The following is a 22,716-nucleotide window of genomic DNA, read 5'->3' on the forward strand; positions in this document are numbered from 1 at the left end:
ACCCAAAAACCACTCTCTGAGCTGGCTGGTTGCTGCTCCAAAGCCCACGTGTCTGGCTTTATACCAACCTGGCTGCTTCACCCCACCCTCAGGTCCCAGCCACCTTCCCTTTGGTGGTGATGGGATTTGGAGTTCCCAGTGTCTTTGGCTTTGGCCTGGGGTGGGGGTGGAGTCCACAAAGCCTGTATGGAATTAGCTTTAGGACATCCTTTTCCCCCTAACACTAAGGCCTGGGATGGTGCAAAGACCCCTGAAGTGAGGAGGGAAAGAGGAGACCTCACTATGAAAGACTGGTGGAATCCCTTGCCATCATAAAGACTTGGTTTGTAAGAGCTTTGTCCCTATTACAACAATCCATAGTGCAGGTGAAAAGACACAGATTCAGATGTACATCTTCGATTCAGCATTTGATGAGGGTACCGGGCCTCCAAGCCCTCGTGGAGCAGGCCGCAGTTGGAGAGTCCCTCTTGATTTTGTCCAAGGTATGTCTACTCCCTGGCCCCTGGACTCCCTCCTAACCCTCCACTCCCATGACTGCCCGAACCTGCCACGGGGTGGGGAAACGAGCAGGACTGAAGCTCCAACACGTGTGGATTAGAATCCCGATGGCTGAGTGAACACATCCACTTAAATAACGTCCGTCTCATCTGCAACAAGATCAGCCTCTCCTGCAAAGAAGAAGGTGACCACGACCATTCCCCTGGTTATCGGAACCTAAATGGAACGAGGCCCTGCCGGCCTCCAGCCGCCAGAGGGCGCTGCAGACAGCTCGCAGGCACCTTCGATGGCCTCCCCCCCCCCCCCACTGTTTTGCTGCCCGTGGTTCCGGAAGTTGGGGCCTGAATGTAGCGGTGTCGGTTTCCACTTCCGGGGTGGCAGAGGCGGCGGCCTGGAGCCAGCCGCGATGGGCGGGAGGTGAGTAGGGTATGGATGTCCGGTTCCTCTGAGCCCCTCTGCCGACACGCTCCGTCACTTCGAGCGGGTCTGGCCGGGGGATCGTAGGCCCCTTTTGGGAACCTCTGCGCTGATAGGGTCAGGCCCAATTTGTTGCCAATCCCCAGTGCTCCAGACCCCTGGATTCCTAGACCACCCCCCTCTCCCCTCCCCGCCCCCAGACATTCAGATCTCCCGACCCCTGCCTCCAGAACTCCAGATCCCTAGGCCTCCAGGCTCCCAGTTCACCCTGGCCTTTTGGAGGCCAGGGGCCTTCAGATGTTATCCAAGGTGTCTTTCTGTACCAGACCTCAGACCCCAGACTTCTAGGCCCTCAGGGTTCCCAGGCCCCCACCCCTCGTACCCCCAGGTTTCCAAACTCCAGGCACCCCAGTCCCTAGACCTCCCAGGCCCTCAGGGGTAAAGGGACAAATGAATGAGTTATTGAATGAAATTGACTCGGTGCTGGTCTTCTCAGGTGACACATCAGCGAGAAGCAGTGCGCGGAAGGCACAGGATGAATCGGGCCAAGCCCACCACTGTCCGCAGGCCCAGTGCTGCGGCTAAGCCTTCAGGTGTGTATCTTTTCCCTGTGGTGTGCTTCAGGGGCTTTCCAATCTCACTACTGAGCCAGAGAATGCTGTTTCTAGGATCTGGTTCTGGAAACATAGTGCTTGACCCTGGGTGGTTCTGGAAGTCCCTGGGAAAGTTTAGGCAGCTGTGACCACCTCCAGGGTGCTGGTGATGTCTGTTCAGACTGCACCTGAGGTGGGAAGCAGGTGGCAGCACAACATAGTGTTTAAATCCTGGCTTTGCCAGGTGCTAGCTCTGTGGCCTTGAGTGTGTTAGGGTGTCTTGTGCCTCATTTTTCTCAACTCCAAAGAGAGTAATGGCACCTATTTCAGAAAGTTGATGACTATTAAGCAAATTGGCACTTAAAAGTTAGAGATGACTGGTTTGTGACAAGCGCTGTGTCTCTGTTCTAGCTCTGCTATTGACTTGCGGGGAAGGCTTCTTGTCTTTTGCCTTCCCTCACCCTTGTTTAATCATCTTTGAGTTAATAAGTTGGAGTCAGTCTCTGTTATCCTTTCCACCTTGGCTGAATTGAAAACCAACAAACGGGCCTCCCTGGTGGCGCAAGGGGTTAAATCTCAGTGCTTTATCAAAGTATTGCCAGCCACTGCAGCATGAGTTTGATCCCTGGCCAGGGAGCTGTCCCACATGGCACAGCAGACCTTTCCTGTCTCGCCTGCTGCTCCTCTCAGCAGTGTATTTCAGTAGATCTGCCTGTTCTGCTCCCCACTCTGTCTCTGGTGAGTCCTCTCACCCCCCACATTCTGTACCTCTGGTCTGTACCCCAGTTGTTTGTTGTATGCATAAATAAATAAAAAAAATCTTTAAAAAAAAAAAAAAAGAAAACCAACAAACTTCTCTGCTCCCCTTCTCTGCAGGACACCCTCCACCAGGAGACTTCATTGCTCTGGGCTCAAAGGGTCAGGCCAATGAATCAAAGACAGCCTCCACCCTGCTGAAGCCTGCCCCTTCCGGGCTGCCTTCAGAGCGCAAGCGGGATGCTGCAGCTGCTTTGGCTGGTGCTTCAGCCCTGACAGGCCTCACCAAACGCCCCAAGCTCTCCTCCACCCCTCCTCTGAGTGCCCTGGGACGCTTGGCTGAGGCTGCAGTGGCAGAAAAACGAGCTATCTCTCCCTCAATTAAGGAGCCGTCTGTGGTCCCAATTGAAGGTAAAGTCAGTTCCTGTACCTTCCCAGAGAATGTACCCACAGCTTGTAAGTCCACTAGGGCTTTGGTAAGTGCCTCTTCCAGACTTGGCATCATTGGATACTTTGAGTTCTGCGGAAAATGCGAGGAGTTATCTGTGAGTTTGTTCTTGGAAGCGCTTCTGCAGGTGCCTCTGCTCAACTAGTGACGGGGATAGAAGAGTACAGTATAACCCGGGGAGGTTGGTGGGGGCGGGCACAGCACTGGGTCTGAGACTGCTGCCACATGGCAGGAAAAAGCTCTGACATTGGCATGTCCCACCAGCAAGCCTCATGGCTTTCTTTGTGGAGGTTGGAATGAAATAATACTCCGGGTTCTTACCGGTTACAGAGATGCAAGCTATAGTGTGTGCCAGGGCTTCAGCAACTAGAAGGTGCTGTGTGGGGTGGGGTTGGGGGTTTGTGGGTGTCTTTGCTCCCCAGTTCTGCCCTCATCTGGGGAGGAGCTGTGCAAGTGGATGCATTCCTGGGAACTGCTAGCTACTGTTCTGTGGGGGCTGTTCCACTCCTTTGTTCAGTTCATCTTTTTGATAGGCTCTTTTCTGAGCATTGGGGATAAAATGTCAACTGTGACAGACCCAACCCTTGTTCTGAGGGACTGCATATTCTAGTGGGTTCTCTCTCTACCTGTGATGAGGGCATTTGGTTTCTGTTCATCCTCTCTTCCCAGTGAAACATTTACCTCCTTTCTTTTTATTTTAGTTAAAAGAATAATACAACAATTTTAAAGAGAAATACAAAACTCAGCTGTAATTCCTCTCTTTACAAAACAGCTTTTCATTCTGTACGCAGCTGAAATTGCTTCTTCTCACTGCATTTTCTTCGACTGATTACTTCTGATGGCTCCACCATAGGTGGATCATGCCTGTTAAATATCAACCCAGATCCAGATGTCGAAGGTAGAGGTTCTCATGTGACGGTACTGGAGTAGAGCAGGGTAGTGGTAGGAGGCTGGGTCTTAAAGAGTGGACAGGATTTTGAAAGGCAGACAAGGATGTTGAAGAAGTGCTCAGTAGAGCTGGACATTCTGGGGATGGAACTGTGCCGAGGGAGCAGGCTAAACATGGGCAGCATGCAGTGGCCAGAACCTAGGCTAGGTGCTGGGCAAGGTGCTGAACTTGGTTCATTTGGTGGTAGGGAGCCCTGGGGTGGCAGAGCAGGGGACATCGCTGGTGCTGTGCTTTGGGAGGTGAGTCAAGTTGGTGTCCACAGACCTCAGGTTGAAGGGCCCTCACTTGGTGAACAGTGAAAGCCATTGTGGGGGAGGCCCCAACTTGGGCCATGTTCTCTTGATTATTTGCTGGGCTTCATTTTTTAGTATCCTTTCCCTTAAGGTTTTGGGGAAGATTAAATGAGATCCGGTTTTGAAAATCATATTCTAAGCAATAAAGTACTTCACAGATACTTTCAGCAGGATAAAGAAAAGACTTAGATTTGGCTAGTTTTATCTGGCATTTGGAATCTTGTCCATGCCAGGGTCTGTGATAATTCCAGTCTATTGTCTGCCCATTTGTTTCCTGGGAAGTGTTTGGTAAACATCAAATTCTCTGTCCTTGGTACAGTTAAGTTAAAAACTAGTAACAACACTCTCTCCACATGTTTGGATATTTAAAAACAATCCTAAAAAACTTGGGTCAAAGAAGGAAACAGTATAAATTTGGAAATCTCTAGACTTGGACAGTGACACCATAAAGAGCAGTGTGATAGAGCAGAGTATGGGGGGCGGGGGCGGGCACACAGAGAAGCAGGTGTTTCTTGTTATGGAGGGTGAGTGGGCTAAGGTCTAGCTGAAGGAGGACCCTCATTAAACCAGAGAAAGTGGGTAGAAGAAATACTGAAAATCAGAGCAGAAGTTACCACCACAGGGAAGAGACTAAAAACCCAAAGTGTGTTCTTTGCAAAGACTTAAAGATTCCCGGAAAAAGAGAAAGAAGCATCATGAGCTGCATTAGCGAGAGTGTCAAGGAACCTGGCACAATTACAAGAGAAAAGGAAGCTTACGAATGGCATTGTTCTATTAATTTGAAAACTTAGCTAAAAATGGAGCAATCTGTAGAAAAGTAAATGTGTTGCAGGGGGGCAGATGACTAGGAATGCAGGAAAGGATCTGGAGTGACAGGTCAGCACACAGGCCACATGCTCTGTCCTGTGCAGCCCATAATTCTCTTGGTCATTTTGAATGGTGGCAACCCTGCCCTCTTCCTACCGCAGCTGTCACTGTGCAGTCCTCGGAGACTGGTCAGCTGTGGCACAACTGGGACCTGCTTCTGGGATTTAGATGGTTGGCTTGTCCTGTGGCTTTGAGGGTGTCCTCAGGCAGTCTGCTCTGGCTGCCACTCTGATCGGGCCTCTCTGTGCTGGCCAGTCCCGCCCACAGTGCTGCTGGATGAGATCGAAGCTGCGGAGTTAGAAGGCAATGACGACAGGATTGAGGGAGTGCTGTGTGGGGCTGTGAAGCAGCTGAAGGTCACCCGAGCCAAGCCCGACAGCACCCTGTACCTAAGTCTCATGTACCTGGCCAAAATCAAACCCAACATTTTTGCCACAGAGGGTGTCATCGAGGTGAGGACGGGGTGTCTTCTTCCTCTGTCCTGGGGAGGAGGGTGGGAATTGTGAACAGACCCTTGGCTCTGTCTTCTCCCTCCCACGTGACCTCTGCTGGAGGCACACTGGCTTTGCCCTTGTGTGGGCGAGGGTTCCCCTGGTGACCTGTGCCAATCCTTGCAGGCTCTCTGTAGCCTCCTTCGGCGTGACGCCTCCATCAACTTCAAGGCCAAGGGGAACAGTCTGGTATCTGTGCTGGCCTGTAATCTCCTTATGGCTGCATATGAGGAGGATGAGAACTGGCCTGAGATTTTTGTCAAGGTGAGTCTGCCTCTCCTGAGAGCCTTGGTGAGGACACTGCATTGGGTCAAAGAGAGGGAGGGCAGATAACTGGACCCCTAGGACAGTCAGAAGCTACTGAATGTGCCCTCAAGTGGCAGAGGACTGCCACTTGTTTCTCCTGTACTGGTTACTGAAGTGTCCTCCTGGAAGGCCCCCTTCTGGGAAGCTAAGATTGTTTGGGGAAGCACTCATCTTGTTCCTTATCATAGCTCAGCTTGGGGACAGGCAGGAGTGAGCCACCAGCCTGTGGGCTGCAGGTATGGTCTTCTGTCATTCACGCAGGTGTACATCGAAGACTCCCTGGGGGAGCGGATCTGGGTGGACAGCCCGCACTGCAAGACGTTCGTCGACAATATCCAGACAGCATTCAACACCAAGATGCCCCCCAAGAGCATGCTCCTTCAGGGGGAGGTGGGGCGCAGTGGAGGAGAACTGAGTGCAGGTGAGAGATTTGGAGTGGGCTGGAGAGAGGATGGGGTTGCCAGTGTGAAGGGAAGAGCTGGGCTCACCCCTGTCTTGGGAGCCTGGTGTCGACATTGTTGCTCATGAGGTGGGTGCTCATGAGGTGCTGGGTCTGCAGGGAACAGCCCTCACCCCTCCCTCACTGAGGAGGAAGACAGCCAGACGGAGCTGCTGATCGCCGAGGAGAAGCTCAGTCCTGAGCAGGAGGGCCAGCTCATGCCCAGGTAGGTGTGCCGCACTCCCCTCCAGCGCAGTGTGAACGTGGCTGGGAGGCGGGTGGGTGGGCCTCTCTGTCTGCCTGCCCCCTTCCTTCCCTCCTTTCTTCCTCCTTTGCCCCCCGCTGGCCTAGGTATGATGAGCTCACGGAGAGTGTGGAGGAGTATGTTCTGGACATGCTCCGGGACCAGCTCAACCGGCGCCAGCCCATTGACAATGTCTCACGGAACCTCCTGCGGCTCCTCACTTCCACCTGCGGGTATAAGGAAGTGCGGCTCATGACGGTGCAGAAGCTGGAGATGTGGCTGCAGAACCCCAAGGTGAGCACCGGGGTGTGCTGTACCCTGTGGGGCACATGGTGTCACCCTTTGACTCCTGGGGGTGCTGAGGCCTACCCTGGCCTACCCTCAGCAACCTGGCCTACCCTCAGCTCACCAGGCCAGCCCAGGACTTGCTGATGTCTGTCTGCATGAACTGCAATACCCATGGCTCCGAGGACATGGATGTTATTTCCCACCTGATCAAAATCCGTCTCAAGCCCAAAGTCCTCCTCAATCACTACATGCTCTGTGTCAGGTGCGGCCCAGGCAGGAAGGCCACGGGTGGCTGTGGTGGTGGCCCGGTCTTGTGCCAACTCTCCATTTGCTTGGCTTGTGTTCAGGGAGCTGCTGAATGCACACAAGGACAACCTGGGCACCACCATCAAGTTTGTGATTTTCAATGAACTTTCCAATGCCCGGAACCCAAACAACATGCAGATCCTCTATACTGTGTTGCAGCACAGCTCGGAGTTGGCACCAAAGGTAGGCAACTCAACTCCTGGCAGCCTTGCCATCTTGTGGGAGCTTACTGGCAGCCCCTTCTGCACTCGTGGCTGCCACTTGAGCAGCCCTTAGTTGAGGGGACTGGTCTCAAGCCAAAGAGACCTCCAAGCTGCACTCAGGTTGGGGAGGAGCACGTGGCATCGTCTGCAGTGCTGGGTGTTTGGGTACAGCTGGGTGGTGTGTTGCTGTGTGGTAGAGGGACTTGGAAGGTGGGGATAGCCTGTGCCCCAAAGAGCTTATGAAACATTTGAATTTGACTTCAAGAGTGGGTCCATCCATGATACATGACATCTTTCTTGGAAACTAAAGTTCAGAAGCAGCACCGAGCCCTTAAAAATCTGCCAGTTTTCAGACTGAGTCAGGTCTAGCCTTTCTGAGTGGCTGTCTTTCCTAAATGAAGCAGGTGTCTCTTTGCCCCCTTGGTACTTGCCTTCACACCCCAACTCTAAGAGTAAGTCCCTTAGATTCAAGGTTTCTCCTGAAGAGAACAGCGCTATTGCTGTTAACATAGACTAGACTCAGCAGCTCAGCCGTGTGTGAAACACCAAGGTAGACGTGGGACTGGGCCTCTTGCTCAGCCCTCTGTTGTCTTGGAGCCCAGGGTTTAGTCAAGGTTGCCCAGTTTGAGTTGGGGGTGGGTGGGAGCTAGGCCACCTTGTTTCTCCCTGCAGTTTTGGGACCTGGAATTGAGTGCACACCCTCCCAAAACCAGTGTTCATCTGTGCCCATAGCTAACAAGAACTTGCTCCCCTTGTGCCAGCTGCTCAGAGTTAAAGAAGATTGTAGCTCCTACTGTCCTTAGAGGGCTGTTGTCTGGGAACAGTAGATCTGAGCCATGTGACAGACAATACAGTCAAGTGCTCAAGTGCCCACCTGTGCGTTTGGGGATTTTTCTGGAAAGATTCTGGGAAGACTTTGTGCAGGGCTCTCTGACAGCAGACCTGGGACAGGATGGAGGCTGGTGGTGAGTGGTGCAGTCCCAGAGGGCATGGTTCCTGCAGCTCAACACTGTGCTCTCTTTGTGCCCTAGTTCCTGGCCATGGTGTTCCAGGACCTGCTGACCAACAAGGACGACTACCTCCGCGCTTCCCGGGCCCTGCTCCGGGAGATCATCAAACAGACCAAGCATGAGATCAATTTCCAGGCCTTCTGCCTTGGACTCATGCAAGAGCGCAAGGAGCCCCAGTACCTGGAAATGGAATTCAAGGTGTTTTGGCCTTCCTACCCCCACAACTTGGTGGTGGTGTGTAGGCTTTCCTCCCTCTGGTCATACACTTGTGTGTGGCTGTCATCTCCCCATGCCATGTGTGTTGTGCTGGGCTTATGCACAACAATCAACCCCAGAGAGAAGGTGGGCGCTATTCTGCTTGAGGACTGAGGAGGGACTGCCTGGTGCCCCCAAGGGAATCAGCAGCCTCCAGGCTGGTGTGGAGATGGGGGCAGAGTTGTTGCCAGAGTTTCTGAGGTGGCTGAGGAGATGGCATGAATCGGGAGGCAGAACGGGCACAGCTAATGGAGGGGCAGGCATTTGCTCTGGGGAGATTTAAGAATCGGAAGGCACTGGGAGATGACACTACAAAGGAGTGGACGCTGGTTGTACAGGATCCTGACCGTCAAGCAGATGAGTTGGCAGGTGGCCTGGTATGGTGGTCTGCTTCTCGAGTGGTTAGGCTCTGTTGACTGAACACTCTTCCTGTGGCCTGACCAAACTTTGCTCTTGTTTGGCCCTGGCCTGGCACAGTGGTGGGTTCTCTCTAGACTCACATCCTCCTATACTGTCTGTTTATGTGCTGGGGACCTGAGAAAGCCTCTAGGTATAGACCCTTCTAGAACACAAACCCTATTGTCCTTGCAGGAGCGGTTTGTGGTGCATATCACAGATATTCTGGCTGTATCCATGATGCTGGGCATCACAGCCCAGGTGAAGGAGGCCGGCATTGCCTGGGACAAAGGAGAGAAAAAAAGTAAGGATCTGGAATAAGCTGTACTCTGCTCAGGGGTCCTGTCTCAGACAACAGGGGGACAGGCCTGGTGGCAGTAGGTTCCCAGGGCTTTAAGTCATCCCCACCTGCCAATCCTCCCCCAGAGGCCTGGGAATAGGACAGGGAAGGGGCACAGCTCCTAGAGACTAAGGAGGCTCTACCAGTCTGTTTCCTGTCCTGCCCATCTGGGCTAGAGCACCCACTCCTCGCTCAGCACTGTTTGCTGACGGGTCATGTGTTCACCTGAATTCTTGCGCCTTTTGTGGGGCATTTCAGGCTTGGTGGCCCTTCAGTAAAGGGTAGGAAGAAGAAAGGAGCTGGTGTTGAAATTGGCCTGTTTTGTTCAGTTTCTTGCCCTGGAGGTGTGGCTGCAGGCCCTTCAGCTGATTGGCCGGCATGAATTACTTGGGATTTCATTTTTCCTCCCTCTTACTCCTTGTAACATTCATGTTCCTCCCTCCCTGTATGTGGCCATGGACCAGACTCTTGAGAGTGTTGCTGCACAGGCACACCATTAAACCTGCCCATCCTGTCCCTTTCAGACCTTGAGGTGCTGCGCTCCTTCCAGAACCAGATAGCGGCGATCCAGCGGGATGCTGTCTGGTGGCTCCACACTGTCGTCCCCTCTATCAGCAAACTTGCCCCTAAGGATTACGTGCACTGGTACAGACTGCATGTCCTTCTGCTTGGATGGCTTTGGGGAAAAACAAGCAGTTACTTCCCTGTGCTGACTCACAATGAGTGATGGGGTTTGCAGGATGGGCCTGTCACCTCCAGATATAAGCATCAGCCTCTGAAGAGGCAGAGGTGCCATTGTCTTCTTGCCTTGGGACACTGGATTGTCCTGAATGGGTGTCAGAATCCCAAGCAGAGTTTTCCTTTGGGGGGGGGGGTTGGAGGTGAGGTCCTACCTTGCTGGGGTGTCCCTTCTTAGACAGGTTTTGTGCAACGTCCCCAAAGAGGATTGCTGTTCTGGGGACTTGATGGTTAGGAATTAGGTGGTCCTGCTTCAGAACTAGCTGCTTCTGAGTTTGTAAAGCCTTTCTGGGGACAGGGTGGAGGGTCCCTGGATACCTGCTCCTTAACAACCTTTCTCCACCTCCACAGCCTCCACAAGGTGCTTTTCACAGAACAGCCTGAGACCTACTACAAGTGGGACAACTGGCCACCTGAGAGTGACCGCAAGTGAGCATCTGTTGCTGCTGACTCCGTGTCTGTGGAATACCTGTCTGTGGAATGTCTCCAAACCTCTGCGTGCCTGCTCCTTTCTTCCAGACAGCCAAACACACAATGTCCTTCCTTCCCTGGCCAGTGTCAGGGCTCGGCCTCCCCCAGCCTAGCACCCTGCCCCTGACCACTGGAAAATTGTTCCCATCTGTCCCACCTTGGGGTCCCACTGCCAACCTAGCTTGCTCACCTCTGCCCTCCTCATACCGCTGTTTCGGGTTTTGATGGTGACACTTTGCTTATTTCCTGGCTCTGAGCCTCCAGAGGACAGCATCTTCATCCTCTCTGGGATGGCAGAACCTCATCCTTGAAAGCATTAGGAACTAGCACCCATGGGAGTAGGCAGGTGCTGCCCTCCCTCAACCAGCTGGAGCTTGGCACTGTGGCCCAGCCCTGCTCAGGAAGCACCTGCCAGCTTGGGGTACCCTACTAAACCAACCTCTCCTGCTGCCCACAGCTTCTTTCTCCGCCTCTGTTCGGAGGTGCCCATCCTGGAAGACACACTTATGCGAATCCTGGTCATTGGGCTGTCCCGGGAGCTCCCACTCGGCCCCGCTGATGCCATGGAGCTGGCTGACCACCTAGTGAAGAGAGCTGCGGCTGTGCAGGCTGATGGTAAGGTTCCCTGGGGGCTTTGTCTGGCTTCCTCTCCTAGGCCCTGCAGCCTAGCCTCAGCCCTATCTTGTGCCCTGTTTTCTGTCTCCAACTAACCTCTGCAGTTGGGAATTGGGCTGTTGCCTTCCTGTCCGCATGCTGTTTCTCCATGTGGTTGACTAGTCCAGTACATCTATCTGTTTCCTCTTTAAAGGGCTGCCCCAGTGACAATAAATAGAGCGTTACCATGTTTAGGATCACTGTCCTGGCTGGTGGGCCAGGATCTGAGCTCTTAGCTTAGGGGCAAGACCCAGTGTGATGAGAGCTTACCTTGCCCTTGATCCTAGCTGTGTGTGTGATTCTATAATATAACTGTGTTCTCGAGATCTGCTCTTCCCTGGCTGTGCTACTCTCCCTGACGATCCCCACTGCTCCCTAAAACCTAGCTCAGATGCTACAAGGTGAAAACTTGCTTCAGTTTCCCCAGAACAGATCAGAAGCTACCCCCACCTCCCACGAGGTATGCTGATTGCATGTCATCTGCATCCTGTCTTGTAATGGGGGTCAGTCTCCCATCCTGCCCTTCAGCTTTTGGAGAGCACAGCCCCAGTCATGTTGCTCTCTGGCATCCCACAGCCCCAAATTTCTGTGCCCCGATGTTCAATGAGTGAGTCTGATGGCCTTCCGGGCTTTTGTGTGGGCCCTGCTGTAGATGTAGAAGTTCTGAAGGTGGAGAGGATCCAGTTGATTGATGCTGTGCTGAACCTGTGCACCTACCACCATCCGGAGAACATTCAGCTCCCCCCAGGGTAAGCACATCCCCCAATAGGACTTCCTCTGTCCCACCAGTTCTCTGCTCCCTGACCTCCCCACAGGATAGCTATTGAGAGCCTGTCCATAGACACCCAAGAGACCTGGCTGGTCATTGACTGGCCTGAGGCTCTGTCCCACCATTGCTGGTTCAGTGAGCTTGCCCCGTTCTCGTTCTCTTTTCAGTGTCTCATGGGTTCTCTTTCTGTGTTTAGTGCACACTGCATTTCTTTAGATAAGTTTATGCTCAGTTTTCTTGCCCACTTTTTTTGAGATGCTAAGTTTTAAAATGGGAAGCTTGAGTCTAATCTTGAAAACAACGTTTTAAGATTGTTTTGGTTCTTCGGGATTCTTGTATTTTTATATAAGTGTTAGGGTAAGCTTATCAATTTCCAGAAAAAAATGGGATTTTGATGGGGATTGTAGTGAGTATATAGATCAGTTTGGGAACTGTTATTTTGTTAACAAGATAAAATACCAGTCCGTGAACATGAGATGTTTTCCATTCATTTAGATCTTTAATTTGTTTCAAGAATGTTTTGTAGTTCTTACTAGCTAAATTTTGCATTTCTTCCGTTAAGTTTATACCTAAGTACTTGATGCTATTGTAAGTGTGTTATAAGTGAAATTGATTTCTGTATTTCTTTTTTTGGATTGCTAGTGTATGCCTGTATTTCCCAGCTTGATGTTTTTCACTTGACAGCCTATTTACACGTGTTTCCAAGTCAGTATGTGAGAGAAAGGGACTGACGCTCTCATTCTCTCTAGTAACTGTCTTCTGTTTCATTATTGGAAAGGATCATACCTAACTGCAGTTGCAATATGTGATTTTCATATATTATCACAACTACATATTGGTGGTAACTGGGACTGTTCCTGGTTTTCTGATGTAAAACAGAGAATGAGAGCTAGTTTTAATCAAACATTTGTTACTGTAATTGCCTTTGTTCCCATTTTGTAGGTGCAAAACAGAGAGAAAGGTAAGTGACTGTGTAGGGCCTCAGAGCTGTAACGTGGGCCTGGCAGTGTGCCCTGGGCTAGACTCTCAGCACTCCTGGTTACAGTGTGTGCAATTCCTGGGCACATGTGTCGCTGGAGAGAAGAGGTATTACTGAGGCACAGATAAGGACAGTATGATCTTTATTAAAGCAGACACTAAAGTCTTTCTGTGCTACTGTCTCCTGGCCTTGGATTAATTATTGTCATGCCTGAGCTTGGCCAAACATGAGTTTCAGTGCCCTTGCATTTTAGGTATCAGCCTCCAAATCTCGCTATCTCCACCCTCTACTGGAAGGCTTGGCCCCTGCTGCTGGTTGTTGCTGCCTTCAACCCGGAGAACATTGGTGAGCCTCCTTGGCTACCTCATGGGTGCTAATCATTCTTTTGGGGTGTCATGTTTGTCAGGACCAGGGAGAGAGTCTGATTGGGACAGGATTAAGAACTTGGAAGTGGCTGGGTGGGTCTTGGGCTTGGCCTGGTGCCAGAGGGTGGGGTGAAGGGGATGCTCTGTGCTCTGGCTGCCACCTGACATCTCCTTGCTCCTAGGCCTAGCCGCTTGGGAGGAGTACCCCACACTGAAGATGCTTATGGAGATGGTGATGACAAAGTAAGGCTGCTTGCATGCTGCTGGGTCAGGACACTCCCAAAGGGGCAGAGCCTGATCCTTGCTAGGAACAAGATCCAGTGCTAGAGCTTGGCTCACTTTGAAGTCTCTTCTCTGCCATGCTGTTTCTTATTTTTCCTTTACTTGTGGGCTTGAGTTTTTGAATCTGTCTTGTGAGCTTTAGTCCCCTCTCTCCAGCTTGCTGGGTGGGGCAAAGGAAGTAGCTGAAGCACCCTGGTGTCTCCAGGGCTTCTGGGCTATCATAGCCTGCACTTGTATCAGAGACAAGTCAGATTGAAAGATTTGTAACACTGGAGGAGGCTGCAGTGGAGCAGCCAGGGCCTGGAGAGGGTTTGTGGAATAGATGCAAGGAATCCGGGCCAAATAGGTTTAACAGACGCACATGTGAGCACTGCCTGGGTCAGTAGTGGGAAAACTTCCTGTATATAGTGGGCATGGGACTCGGGCATGACCTGAGTGCCAGACGCAAACTGGTGTGACTGTACCCGTGCACATCTACCCTTGCTCCTGAGCTAGAAGAAAAGGCAACTGGGCACCCAGATGGATGATGTGTCTGTGTAATGTGCTCCATTGCCATTCGTAAAATCGGAGACAGGTCCAGCCCACCTTGCACTTTTTTTTTTTTTTTTAAAGATAGATTTATTTATTTATTTATTTATCTATCTATCTATCTATCTATTTATTTATTTATTTATTTGTACAAGAACCAGGGTACAGGCCAGATGCGCTAGAGGGTGAGAGGATTCACCAGAGACAGAGCAGGGAACAGAACAGGCAGACTGATGAAATACACCGCTGAGGGGAACAGCGGGTGCGACAGGAGAGGTCTGCCATGCCTTGTGGGGCCCTTGCCGGCTGGCTGGGATCAAACCGGCGCTGCAGAAGCTGCAGACAGCTTCACAGCGCGGCGCTCAACTACCTGTGCCACCAGGGGAGGCCAAACCACCTTGCACTCTTAAGAGGGACTGCAGAGGGCATTAGTGTGTGTGCGAGGCTATGGCTTGTAGGGACTGGCCATGTGTGTACACACACATTGGGAACCGGATGTCTCTAGCCCAAGGCTCTTGCCCTAAATGGCCGTTCCCTTCACACCTCTGAAGGGCTGTCCTGTGGCTACTGCTGTGACTGATTTTGGTGCCTTAAGAACAGAACTGAGATGAAAGAACATCTTGGGAAGACAGATTGGTTTTTTAATATGGAGAGGAGATGAAAACCTCTCCATTTGGGACTACCCTGGCTGGGCCTGTTGGAAGGGAATCTGGGGAGGAATGGGGGGTGACTAGAAGGGAGGAAGTCCAGGGCATGTGAGCTCTGGGTCCAGGACTTGACTCTTTCGGAAGTAACTAGCACACTATTGTGTGGAAGGACAGTGGGTGGCTGGGTGGGGCATTGTGAGGAGGCTGGACTCTCGCAGGCCTTCCTCAGACAGCCTTCTGCTGGCCCTGTGGGCTTTCTGGTGTGCCTGACAGCTCAAGCTGTGCACTGCAGCCACAGCCAGGATTTTGAGTTTTGACCTTTCCTGACCATGTTATCTGGGAGCAAGCCTCCAACAGGGCATAGTAACAAGTGCCTATCTTTTGGTTTCCAGTAATTACTCCTATCCACCTTGCACCCTGACTGATGAGGAGACCCGGACAGAAATGATTAATCGGGAACTGCAGATCTCTCAGCGTGAGAAGCAGGAGATTCTGGCCTTTGAGGGACATTTGGCAGCTGCTTCCACCAAGCAAACCATCACTGAGAGCAGTAGCCTCCTTCTGTCTCAGCTCACCAGTCTGGATCCCCAGTAAGCTGATCCCAGCCCCCAATCTCTTGAACTTGAGGACTTAAGCCTGGGATGGCTGGTGGTGGGTGGAGTGGGAGCAGGTGCTTCCCCTTGTCATACTTGTTGCTGTTGCACTCACGCACCGACACACTCATGTCTTGTGGGATTTTCAGAGGCCCCCCTCGGCGGCCTCCCCCCCACATCCTGGACCAAGTGAAAGGGCTCAATCAGTCCCTCCGCCTTGGGCACCTGCTGTGCCGGAGCCGAAACCCAGACTTCCTCCTCAACATCATCCAGAGGCAGGTAAGACCTGTAGCTCTGCAGAAGGGACTCAGGCAGGCTGGGGACCTTCCAGAAGCTTCCCTGGGCTCTTGCCCTAAATGAAACTGTAACCAGAGGGAGCAGAGCAGATGTGAGGGTGGAATGGGCCTGAATAGCTTCCAGGTATGCAGATGGTCTGTGCTTCAGTGTGCAGTTGCTCTGGGCCGGGTGGACACAGGGAAGTGGGCTGTAGAAGGGGACACAGCAGGTTTCATCTAAAGGAGCTGCGTGTTATTGTCGCTGCCTAGGCCTCCTCGCAATCCATGCCCTGGCTGGCCGACCTGGTCCAGTCCAGCGAGGGCTCCCTGGATGTGCTGCCTGTACAGTGTCTATGTGAGTTCCTGCTACATGACGCTGCGGATGACTCCACTTCAGGAGAAGAGGAGGAGGAGGGTGAAAGCAAAGAGCGGAAGGCCAAGAAGCGGCAGGTCAGTGGTTCCCCACCACTATCCCACTCTCAGGCCCTCTAGGCTTTCCCTCAAGTCCCCCTTGTTCCTGCAGAGGCAGCAGAAGCAGCGACAGCTGCTGGGCCGCCTGCAAGACCTGTTGCTGGGCCCGAAGGCTGACAAGCAGACCACGTGCGAGGTGCTGGACTACTTCCTACGGCGCCTTGGCTCTTCCCAGGTGGCCTCCCGCGTGCTGGCCATGAAGGTGAGGCTGGCCACTGAGCCCAGCATGTCCCACTGCTATGTACTCCTCTGTGTATAGTGAGCCTCTCAGCCACCGAGACTTTCTCGCTGACTTTTGTCATCTGTGGAGAGACAACCCTAGTAAAACCTGACAGGAACTGAGCCTTTCTCCTGTGTGCAGTGTGGGCTTCCCTGGGTGGTGGGTGTCCCCAGAGTGACTTAGCATCTTGCAGGTGCTGAGTGGCAGCTCCTTAAAGATCCCACTTCACTGCCACTGTCTCTTCAATGCTAGTGGCTGACAGGATGCAGGGTCTTTATTGACTGGGCAGCTTCCTCCTCCCAGGGCTCTGAGGGGATATTTCAACCCTCTACCCCTGCCCCCCAAAATCCCGATGTGGACTCTGGCAGAGACTTGATGTGTAAGATCCCCGATGCATGTCTACTTGCAGGGCTTGTCCCTTGTGCTCTCAGAGGGCAGCCTTCGGGATGGAGAAGAGAAGGAGCCCCCGATGGAGGAGGATTCCAGGGACTCGGAGACGCTGCAGGGCTACCAGTGGTTGCTGAGAGACCTGCCCAGGCTGCCTCTGTTCGATAGCGTCAGGACCACCACCGCCTTGGCACTTCAGCAGGTGAGGGTGCAGCAGCTGCGGGGCGGGGGGGGGGGGGCACACCGCCCCCTCGGAACAGAGCAGTTCACACAGCCCCTTCCCTAGGCCATCCACATGGAGACTGATCCACAGACCATCAGTGCCTACCTGGTCTACCTGTCCCAGCACACGCCTGTGGAGGAGCAGAGCCAGCACAGTGACCTGGCCCTGGTGAGGGGAACACAGTGACCTGGCCTTGGTTTGAGGGCGGGAGCAGACTCATCATGTGGTGGTACTTTGGGCTTGGGGACACCAAGTGCTGGCTGGCTTACTTTCCAGTGACTTTTCTATCCAGGTTAGGTGTCATGGTAGGGAGAACTAGGTCCCGGCAGTGCTAGAATAACTGTATTGTTGTCACCAAGGCCAGGTTACCTCTGTGACTGCCTCTGGGACGTGGGAGGTGTGATGTCATTATATCCGAAGTACATTCTCAGGTTGGGGGGTCTCCAGGCTTCTCGGCCAGCCCAGGGGTGATACCCAGCAGGTATTCTGTGTTGCTGGTTCCTATGGAGGGGGGGCACTGGACCCAGGAGTACCATCCATTTACCCCTTTGTTCTCTTTCTGGCCAACTTTCTTTGACCTTGCTTTCGTGTCAGCCGGTTCCTAGCTAACAGCGACTATGCATTCTCGGGGCCCCAGAGAATGTTTGGGATGAGTAAAGGGATGGATGGGGGTGTGCAGGCTAGCAGGTTGGGGTAAGTGTGATTCTCTTAAAGCCTGGCTTCCTTGCTGAGGGGCTGTCCTTACAAAAACCCAGGCCTTGAGCCCTCGCTCCTGAGTCCTGGTCCAGTAGGCAGCCCTTCCAAAGGTGTTCTTCCAGAACTTGAGGAGGTTTGGCATCTGGCTCTTTAGATGTTCTTCCCCTTGAATCTTGAGAAATGTGTTCTGTTGCTCATAGGATAAAGCCCGTGTTTGCTCTTTGCTTTGCCCACGCTTCTCTCCATGCTAGGCTGGTGGCAGCATCCTTTTACTTTTAGGGTTTTTATCCTTTCCAGGGGCTCCTGCTACTCCTGGATGTTTGACTGACCCTGTGTGTCTGAGGGGCCCTGGGCGCTGGGGGGCCCCTTTCCTCTGTCATGGCCCTGTTGCTTGCCGTTAAGTCTTCACCCCGATTGGGTGTGTGGTTGTGCTAAGCCTGTTGTAGCTTCAGGGGTGGCCTCTTGCTGGTAGGACAGGCTCTCTAGAAGTGGGGCTGGCCAAGAAGAGGCCCTCCTACCTGTCTCTGGGGAGCCCCTGCCACCACTTTTCTTGTTTGCCCCTAGGATGTGGCCCGGCTCATTGTGGAACGCTCCACTATCATGTCCCACCTGTTCTCCAAGCGCTCCTGTAGTGCCGAGTCGGATGCAGTGCTGGCCGCATTATTGTCTATTTTCTCATGCTATGTGAGGCGCATGCGCAAGAGCAAGGAGGGGGAGGAGGTCTACAGCTGGGTAAGCTGTGCCCTGGCCCTGAAGCCCCTGCCTCAGAGTCCCCACCATTAGGCAATGGTCGCCTCTTGGTGGCAGGACACCTGTTACTCACTCTCTTCTACCTAACAGTCGGAGTCTCAGGATCAGGTGTTCCTGCGCTGGACAAGTGGGGAGACAGCCACCATGCACATCCTGGTGGTCCATGCCATGGTCATCCTCCTGACGTTGGGGCCACCACGTGAGCAGCCTGTGGGACAAGAGGGCCAGTTCCTGGGGTCTGTCTTGGGCAGGGTGTGCAGAGTGAGGCAAGCATCGCGTTGGGAAGATCCCAATTACCAGCCTCCATTTCCTATAAGGTAGAGAGAGGCAGTCCTTTTCTTGCTAGTCTGAGAGAAATCAGGGAGGCACAAGAGCTCCTCGGTGTGAGGGGATCCTCAAGAGCTTCGAGGTCTGGAAAGTGATGGGCCTGTGATGAGAGCCTGGTTTTTGTTGACTCTTCACTCCCCTGCCTGCACTGCCCTGTCATGAGTGCCCCGGGCGCCACCAGACACCTTCCTGTGCCTACTCCTCCTGCTCAGCCTAGCCAGGGAGACTTGGTTTCTGGAGGACACGGGGACCCGCAACAGTGAGCTCTTGGTCTTCCCCACAGGCCCTGGGTGTGTGGCCCTCGACTCGCTGACTGTGGGCTGTATTCAGACCCAGCTGATGCTTCAGCTAGCTGAGCCCCCTCCTGCCTGGCAGCCTGTCTGCCTCCTTCCCAGTTGACCACTTGGATTGCTCTTGTTATTTGAAATAGAGCCGGGGGACAGGTCCTCTTGCTGGGCTGGTGCCCTGTGGGCTGTGCTGGGGGAATCCCTGTCAGGAATGGAGGTGATGCCCAGGGAAGGCGGTCGCCCCTCGGGAGGGCGGGCGCTCTCAAGCCTGTGGGCACTGAGGTGGGGCTGGCCTCACGCTGGGCTGAACCTGTGTGGCTTCCCAGGATGGTGTAGAGCCTGTGGAGTGGGAGGGCGCAGGTTCCACCAAGCTCACAGCTCAGAGACCCAGCCACGCATAGTCTCTGGGCAGACTGGCTCTCAGGTAGGCAGCCAGCTCTATTTCCCAGATATGAGATGGGCTGTTGTGCAGCAATTGTCGGGATTAGTTGAGTTATGAAGCCATCTCTGTTGCTTACTTTGACATCTCTCCTAAAGCTGGTGACAGTGAGTTCCAGGCTCTGTTGGACATCTGGTTCCCAGAGAAGAAGCCTCTCCCCACAGCCTTCCTGGTGGACACATCAGAGGAGGCGCTGCTGCTGCCCGACTGGCTGAAACTGCGTATGATCCGCTCCGAGGTCCCCCGCCTGGTGGACGCTGGTATGGCCCGGGCGAGGGGAAGGCCCATGATGGGGTATCCTGGACATCACATCTGCTGTGGGCCCAAGTGTGGGCCATCTGTTACAGATGAGAGAGAACACTCATCTAGTAGTGAATCTCATGGTCCTCTAGTGGTTCCAGGACATTCATTATTCAGCAAATGTTTGAGTTTTTGGTGTGTGCGAGGCTCTCCAGGTTGGACTGTAGGAGTGCACTAGTACCTCTGCTAAACTCTTCCATTCAGACAGGGGTGCAGGGGGGCCCCTAAGTGAGAAGTCCTTGCTAGAGAAGGGAAGATGAAACTTTTGGGAGTGGGGAGGGGTGAGGGGTGGGCTGGGGCTTCTGAGTCATTCTCAAAGGATGGAGTGTTTGGGGTCCTGCAGTGAGGCTGGCATACCTCAGAAACCTGTCGGGTGGCACCTGGGGCAGAGCAGAAGGAAGCTGGGGCACAGTTTGATAAGCCGTTGGGTTAGCTCAGACAGCACAATGGAGGGCACAGTCAAAGGAATCTGGGCTCTTTGAAAGCTGTGGGGAGCCATTAATGGTTCTCAGGAGCTCAGAGCCTGGAGAAGAGAAGACCTAGGCTCGAACCCTGCCCCAGAGAGCAGGGTGGGAAGCAGGCCTTGTGCTGTACAATGCTATGAGTCTTCTGTGGATCCACCAGCTGCACTTCAGAGTTGGCTTCTGGAGCAGGGACGGGCCTGGGCTCCAGGGAGGCTCCAGATGCCCCCTCAGGCCCAGGATTGCAAACCAAAAGTTGCTGAGTGTGTGTTACCCTCAGCCCTGCAGGACCTCGAGCCCCAGCAGCTGCTGCTTTTCGTGCAGTCCTTTGGTATCCCTGTATCCAGCATGAGCAAACTCCTCCAGTACCTGGACCAGGCAGTGGCCCATGATCCCCAGACCCTGGAGCAGAATATCATGGACAAGAGTAAGAACCAAGAGTTCTCGTGACTCAGCAGATCCTGATATAACTCTCTGGGACCTGGCCGGTCTGCACCAAGGTTGGGAGGGGGCTGGAACATATGAGGTGAGAGTTTGGAGCAGGAAGGTGGGACTGGGCTGGGCAGGGGTGACAGGTTGAGAATGAGGGGACTGCCTCTTGGGTTGAGGATGAGGGGACTGTAGTCATTCTTTGTGCTTATAGCTGTGAGACCCTTTGCTGAGGGACCTCCTGTCTGTGCTCTGAAGTCGCTTTCTAGAACTGTCGGATCATCATTGCACCCCCGCTCCAGTTTCTGTAGGATGGGAGCACATTTCCCTGTGTAAAGCTCTGTTGCTGTTTTGCAGATTACATGGCTCACTTGGTCGAGGTCCAGCATGAGAGAGGGGCATCTGGGGGCCAGACTTTTCATTCCCTGCTCACAGCCTCCCTGCCACCTCGGCGAGGTAACACCTGGGCCCATTCACCTGCGCCCATTCATGGCACATGCTGTTATGGGGCCATGCTGGTCTGGATCCCAGCTCCTGTTGAAAGACCTTGCTCCTTGCAAGCCTCCAGCCTGAGTGAGGCCTGGGTCCTTAGGATGCAGAATCCTCCTCAGGTCTGCCAGCTGGTCTTCTTAGGTGATGGTCCCTGGGCAAGACTAGCCTTGGTTTATGGTCCCCACTGGAAGCAACCAGGAAGAGTTGCTATCTAATGCTTGTTTTCTCTTTCCTGAAGACAGCACAGAGACACCAAAACCTAAAAGCAGCCCAGAACAGCCTGCGGGCCAGGGCAGGATCCGGGCTGTGACTCAGGTGCGGGTGCTTGGCCCAGAGGACGACCTGGCCAGCATGTTCCTGCAGGTACTGCCACCTCTGTTATGGAACTGCCCTCTCCATAAGCAGGGCACCCCAAGGGCCATCCATTCCTCCTGCTCGAAAAGGGGGTTTACCTTAAAATGCCCCGTTCAAGTTGAGAGAGGTTTCCTCAGCCACCTTGGTTTTCTTCTCCAAGTTAACTGACTGGCCGAGCTGCTCGATCTTTCTGTGCCTCAGTTTCCTCATCCATAAAATTATCAGTGACCTCTTCAGGTTGGTTGCAAAAACAGTTGAAGCGAGATATGTTCTGTGTTGAGAGCAGCACCTTCTGGTGGTTCTCAGAGATGCCTTGTCTCCCAACACTACCCTTGCTGCATGCCAGCCTAGCATGCCAGCCTCAGCCCAGTCTCTGTAGGACTGCCTCTACTCGTCTCTTCCAGAATTATGGAAAATGAGCAGACAAGTCTCCGCTCATACACACGGCCCTCCGGGACTGGCGTGGCTCTGCTGACACCTTCCCTTACTTTGCTGGGGAATGACTTGTGCTGACCTTGCCCTCTGGAGCATGCAGTGCGATGGTTCTGGTGTGCAGATCTCATCTCTCAGTCTTGCCACCCCACAGAGAACCCCGAGTCACCCCTCTTGCAGCCCTGCAGCACCGCTTTTACTCGTTGCTGCTGGCTTTGCCCCTGAGAACATGTGTGTGCCCCTGTGCCCTCACCCCTCCTTACATGGGCCACTTGTGCAGAACATCTTCTTGCACACAGATCTGCACATTCGTGCCTTTCTCACTGCACACGTACCATTTCATAAATGAAGAAGCTGAGGTCCAAGGGCTGTGGGACTTACCCACAGACTCACCCCTGAGCAGGAATCCTGTGCAATCCCCTGCACCCACTTACTCCCTGAGGGGTTGTCCGTAGGCACTGGTCATGCAGGACATCTTCAGCTGCTCCCTCAGCTGAAGTCCCTGGGTCCCTGCCATGCCTGCAGCACAGGTCAGTCCACAAAAGGGTGGGGTTGTAGTGTGCAGGCCTCTCAGAGAAGACCTGGGCTCACCTCTGCCAAGTTCACCCCTGACTGTCCCCCTTGCTGTGCTCCAGGTCTTCCCTCTGAGCCCCGGCCCACGATGGCAGAGCTCCAGTGCCCGCCCTGTTGCCCTTGCACTGCAGCAGGCACTGGGCCAGGAACTGGCCAAAGCCCGTCAGGGGAATCCCGAGGTGCAGGGTGTTGCAGTGCGCCTCCTGCAGGCCATTGCTTCCTTGCTGAACTCCACGCATGGTGGGGCCCTGGTGATGGCCATGCAGCGGAACCATTTCCTTGCTTGCCCACTGATGCGCCTGCTCTGCCAGTACCAGGTGGGTGTGGGGGCACGGTGGGGGTGCATCTGCAGCAGACCCCCACATCTGGGGGTGGCCACAGAGATGGGGTTGATCCGTGCTAGATTGCAGGGTGGTACAGGCCTCATAGTCAGTTCCACTCCTGCAGCCATTTTCCCTGCCAGAGTGCAGGCCAT

The 22,716-nt window shown here is 53.6% G+C and overlaps 1 protein-coding gene across 1 annotated transcript in view; it reads left to right on the forward strand.

The window, feature by feature from the left end:
- Positions 1 to 1,349: 1,349 nt before the first annotated feature.
- Positions 1,350 to 22,716, forward strand: part of INTS1 (integrator complex subunit 1) — a 30,848-nt gene continuing 9,481 nt past the window's right edge. The window contains exons 1-30 of the mRNA XM_084251318.1: positions 1,350 to 1,508; positions 2,385 to 2,675; positions 5,077 to 5,273; positions 5,439 to 5,576; positions 5,880 to 6,039; positions 6,178 to 6,283; positions 6,409 to 6,595; positions 6,706 to 6,851; positions 6,937 to 7,078; positions 8,130 to 8,306; positions 8,955 to 9,063; positions 9,624 to 9,744; positions 10,189 to 10,266; positions 10,766 to 10,923; positions 11,615 to 11,711; positions 12,964 to 13,055; positions 13,258 to 13,318; positions 14,925 to 15,122; positions 15,275 to 15,404; positions 15,671 to 15,850; positions 15,924 to 16,073; positions 16,501 to 16,680; positions 16,765 to 16,869; positions 17,962 to 18,129; positions 18,238 to 18,346; positions 19,299 to 19,460; positions 20,242 to 20,388; positions 20,748 to 20,846; positions 21,121 to 21,245; positions 22,304 to 22,558. Of these exons, the coding sequence (XP_084107444.1) occupies positions 1,382 to 1,508; positions 2,385 to 2,675; positions 5,077 to 5,273; positions 5,439 to 5,576; positions 5,880 to 6,039; positions 6,178 to 6,283; positions 6,409 to 6,595; positions 6,706 to 6,851; positions 6,937 to 7,078; positions 8,130 to 8,306; positions 8,955 to 9,063; positions 9,624 to 9,744; positions 10,189 to 10,266; positions 10,766 to 10,923; positions 11,615 to 11,711; positions 12,964 to 13,055; positions 13,258 to 13,318; positions 14,925 to 15,122; positions 15,275 to 15,404; positions 15,671 to 15,850; positions 15,924 to 16,073; positions 16,501 to 16,680; positions 16,765 to 16,869; positions 17,962 to 18,129; positions 18,238 to 18,346; positions 19,299 to 19,460; positions 20,242 to 20,388; positions 20,748 to 20,846; positions 21,121 to 21,245; positions 22,304 to 22,558 (4,395 nt within the window). The 5' untranslated portion in view covers positions 1,350 to 1,381. The remainder of the gene's footprint in view (positions 1,509 to 2,384; positions 2,676 to 5,076; positions 5,274 to 5,438; positions 5,577 to 5,879; positions 6,040 to 6,177; positions 6,284 to 6,408; positions 6,596 to 6,705; positions 6,852 to 6,936; positions 7,079 to 8,129; positions 8,307 to 8,954; positions 9,064 to 9,623; positions 9,745 to 10,188; positions 10,267 to 10,765; positions 10,924 to 11,614; positions 11,712 to 12,963; positions 13,056 to 13,257; positions 13,319 to 14,924; positions 15,123 to 15,274; positions 15,405 to 15,670; positions 15,851 to 15,923; positions 16,074 to 16,500; positions 16,681 to 16,764; positions 16,870 to 17,961; positions 18,130 to 18,237; positions 18,347 to 19,298; positions 19,461 to 20,241; positions 20,389 to 20,747; positions 20,847 to 21,120; positions 21,246 to 22,303; positions 22,559 to 22,716) is intronic.

Source organism: Talpa europaea (genome assembly GCF_964194135.1).
Source record: "Talpa europaea genome assembly, chromosome: 12".
Taxonomy (NCBI): Eukaryota; Metazoa; Chordata; class Mammalia; order Eulipotyphla; family Talpidae; genus Talpa; species Talpa europaea.